The 4010-nt window shown below is 42.3% G+C and overlaps 1 protein-coding gene across 1 annotated transcript in view; it reads left to right on the forward strand.

The window, feature by feature from the left end:
• Positions 1-3757: 3757 nt before the first annotated feature.
• LOC102381120 (cytochrome c oxidase assembly protein COX18, mitochondrial) overlaps positions 3758-4010 on the forward strand; it is a 9868-nt gene continuing 9615 nt past the window's right edge. The window contains exon 1 of the mRNA XM_025198077.1: positions 3758-3970. Coding sequence (XP_025053862.1) covers positions 3929-3970 — 42 coding nt within the window. The 5' untranslated portion in view covers positions 3758-3928. The remainder of the gene's footprint in view (positions 3971-4010) is intronic.

Below are 4010 nucleotides of genomic sequence, written 5' to 3' on the forward strand. Positions count from 1 at the left end.
AAATATATATTTCCATGTCAGACCATTGGGGGGAAAAAAATCCCATCTTGGAAGCCCTGTCTGGTTTGGGATAAAATATTAAAAATAATTTCCACTGGGTAATGCAGCTGATTATTCAGTATAAATGGTTTAGAGCTTTCTCTATGTAAAAACATTCTCTAGTCATTTTTCTTGGTAATCAGTAAAAGCACTGTAATAATTTTTGATGAAGGTCTACATCTGTTAGTTTTATATTGCCATTAAAACACTTGAGGAAAAGAACATTTTCATTTTTGCAATGAAATTAAAAATAAAATAATGGATCGAACGTAGCTGCTGTGAATTAGCAGAAGGGCAAAATAAAATGTCTGGTGACCAAAACATTTTAGCAACTTTTTGGTCTTTTAAAAAAATGTGATATAAGGAACAAATGTAATGTTTTACACTGTTAATTTTAAGTGGCCAAATGAAGCTGTAGGAGGACAAGCACAGAGTACCCCTGGCCAGGTGATAAAATAAGCCAAAGTTAAAATAAGATGCAAGGCTACTGTGGATGAAGGTACAAGGTGAGACAATATTAGTATGGGCAGATTCTCCTCCGCTGGTCGCAGCCCCAGCCCTGACCACAGTAGCTGGTCTTTCCACAGTGGCAGCCATTGCTTTTGCAAGAGCAGGGGCACTGACAATCCTAGCAGCACCGCAGGCAGAATCCCTGCCAGAGCCTCAAGAATTTTGCCTCTGGTGTTGCTGTGTGAAGGCAGGCCACTGTGGTCAGAGCAAAGGTCCATGGGCCAGATGGGACCTGCAGGCCAGATGTTTGACATCCCTTCTCTGGACTTAATGGAATGAACACCCATCTAAAAAAGGAGAGTAGTAAGCAGAATGGGAAAGGGATTTATCAGCAAAGGAAGCTGTTTTGAGGTCAGAAAGTGTCGAGATAAAATGAAAACAGCCAAAATTCATCTGTGTAAGACTCTGCAAAGGGTTGTTTGGGGTATTTTTTAAGGGATTTTTAGTTGTTCAAATAGAGGGAGGGGAAGAGGAAAAAGTGGGGCTGCTGTGTAGTGAGGATGAAGTTGAAATGCAACAGAATTTGTTCTTATAATCTTAAATATGGTCCACACTTATAATCTAAGTATAGCTGGGTCATGGGCAGGTTGGCCAATTGGAATAAGTATGTAAAAATGGAAATTACTATATGCAAGTTGGAAGCAAAATTCAGATTAATGTGTTCAAGTTGGGGAAGCTGAAAAAGCTGTAGAATTTGCACATGGAATTCTGAGCCCTTCATGGAATTTATCATACCTATCAAATTAAGGTGTAATATTATATCAAATTTTTGTGATTTGGTTGACAGAATAAAAAGTACACTTAATTTGTGACTAACACAAAACTCTCAATATTTAGAAGCACAGGACTAGAGTAAAAAATATTTTTACAAATCGGAGAACCAGGGATCAGTGAAATTCACTAAAGGCAAGTGCAGACTGTTACATGTAGGGGGCAGCAGTTAGTTACATGATATAAAATGGGAAATAGCTGACTAGGTGAAAAGTGAAGACCAAGGAGGAATGCAAATATTCTAATATGTGATAGGTTTTAATAAAAGGTATGGTGATTAGTTGCTCTCTAGTCGCATAGAGAAGGTGAGAAGTAAACAATCTAATCTGCAGTGAGAGATTTAAATTAGTAGGAAAATGTTTCAAATGGTAAAGCATTAAGCTCTACAACAGGCTGCTAAGAGAGTTTGTGGGATCCTGCAGATCTTTAGGTTAAAGAAGCACCTGTCAGAGATGATCCTGATTAGATTTTATTCTGATTTAGTATAAGGGAAAAGACTATGAACTCAAGGCCCCTTCTAGCCTTAATCCCTGTGTTTGAAGAACAGCAAATTTGGTTACTACTGTACATTAAAGAAATGTCAGGGGGAAGAGTGATTTTTTTTGTTTTTTAGAGAACTGCAGAGCCAGTAATCGGACCTCGCTAATAGGCAAGGCTGGACAAATTTTGAAGAAACAGACAAAAAGGAACACAGCATTGGTAAGCTTATGTCAACAATATATTATCCCAATGTACAAAGTACCAGATTGCCCTGACTTCCCAGACATGGGGAATATGATCCAACTCATCTATCTGGACTTCAGTTAAGCATTTTGATATACCATGTTAGAATTACTTGTTAAACTGAGGAAGGAGATGTGTACAATTTGCAAAGGACTGGTGGAACCAGGTAAAGGGGGGATGACGGTGGATGATGTTGGTGAGGGGGTTAGTAGTGGACTTTTTTAATACAAGTGCTTCCAAAGATGCTACCGCACCCGTAATATATTTATTAATAACCTTGGTGCTAATGAAAATTGTTGATAACCCAACTGGGTAATATCATCTAGGTAGAAGGGTTGGACTCTTGAGACTGGAGGACTGGACCCTTGAAAACTGAAGTATTGGAAATAGAATGAAATTCAGATACTGCAAAGGGTAAAGCTCCGCACTTAAGGACTGAGAGCAAGAACTGCTGCTGTAAATTGGCAACCAGAGGAAAGGATACGTTTGATTGTATTCATTTCTTATAGGCAAATCACATTAGTGGATCAGTCCTGTGATAAAGGGGAAATCAATCCCAGCATGAATCAGGTGAGGTATTTTCAGTAGAGATGGAGAAGAACTAATGCTATTGTACAAGAACCTGGCAAAATTTAATCTGGGAAATGGAGATTCAAAGAGCTTGGCTTACTTATTCTAGTCAAAGACTGAAATGAGATATACTTACTCTGTAAGAGCAAGAAGGGTATAAATGGAGGGGGGAGGGGGGCACCTATGTATGGTATAGGACAATGCTGGTACAAGAATAAATGCGTATGAAAGGGCCATGAGTCAATTTAACCTGGAAATTTAAACTTCTACTACAGTGAATTTCTGGAACTTCCTTTCAACAGTGTGGTGGGAGGGGGAAGGGCAAGGGACAGAGAACGTAACTTTTAAGACCAGGAGCTTCTATTTGTTTTCCTGCCATTAAATTTCATTCACATTTAATGGGAATTCCTGTCCAATCCCCATCTAAGTTGATTACAGTCTGTCCACTGACTTCAAGTGCTTGTTTGTGTGGGTGAAGAGTTGATGGTCTCGCTTTAGTTCCTCACGAAAAAAATTATCCCATCAGCATCTGTCTCCTTTGACAACATCAGTAGGAAAGCTGAGGATTTAAATTTCTTTTAAATGTTAGTTTTGAATCTTAGGATGATAGCTCAAGTCATCCAACAAGGACTCATAAATGGGATGGGACTGGTTGGGAGTATATATTTAAGTTGGATGTATGTGTGAGCAATGATCATGCAACAGCTCACAAGCGTGAGAGTATGCTTGTAACCACAGGACCCGTAAGTGCCATGTAACATCACCCCTTTCCGTGAATCTTCGCATTGTCTTCCTGCTGTCTTCAGCTGAATCTTCAGTGTTTCATGCTTGCTTCATCTAGCTCCACGTCGTCGTTCTCCTCCTCCTCCTCCTAACTTTCCCATCGTTTCCTTCTTGATTCGCCTCCTTTCTCCATTTTTGGCCTTGTGGTATAAGCCCCCTCCCTGCAGCTAAGTACAGGTCCTTTCAAAGACACTTTCTTTTCCTTACTTCCCCTTCCCTGCCTGGACTGTTTGTCTCCTACCTCTTTTGCCTGCCTGTTCATGCCTCTGATAGGCCAGGCGCCATACAGGTTGCCCCATGCCCTCCCCAAAACCAGTGCAGAGCTGCTCTGCCCTAGGGGCCGGGCTTGCCTGACCTGCCGCGCCGCCCCGCCCCGCCCAGGGCTGTCCGCCTCGGTTGGCGCCGGGAAGCCGAGGCCGACCCGCGCTTCCTACACTGCGAAGCGGACTGGCTAATCACCCGAGAAGCGCTACGAAGCTCATGTCGGAACGTCTGCATGGCCCGCCGCCCACCGGCTCTGCCCGCATAGCGCATGCGCCGCGGCTCGGCCGACCAATCCGAACCCCGGTCCAGTGTAGGTTTACAGCAGGCTGCCCTCACCCATCATGGCGGCC

The sequence above is a fragment of the Alligator sinensis genome, unplaced genomic scaffold (assembly GCF_000455745.1).
Source record: "Alligator sinensis unplaced genomic scaffold, ASM45574v1 scaffold222_1, whole genome shotgun sequence".
NCBI lineage: Eukaryota > Metazoa > Chordata > Crocodylia > Alligatoridae > Alligator > Alligator sinensis.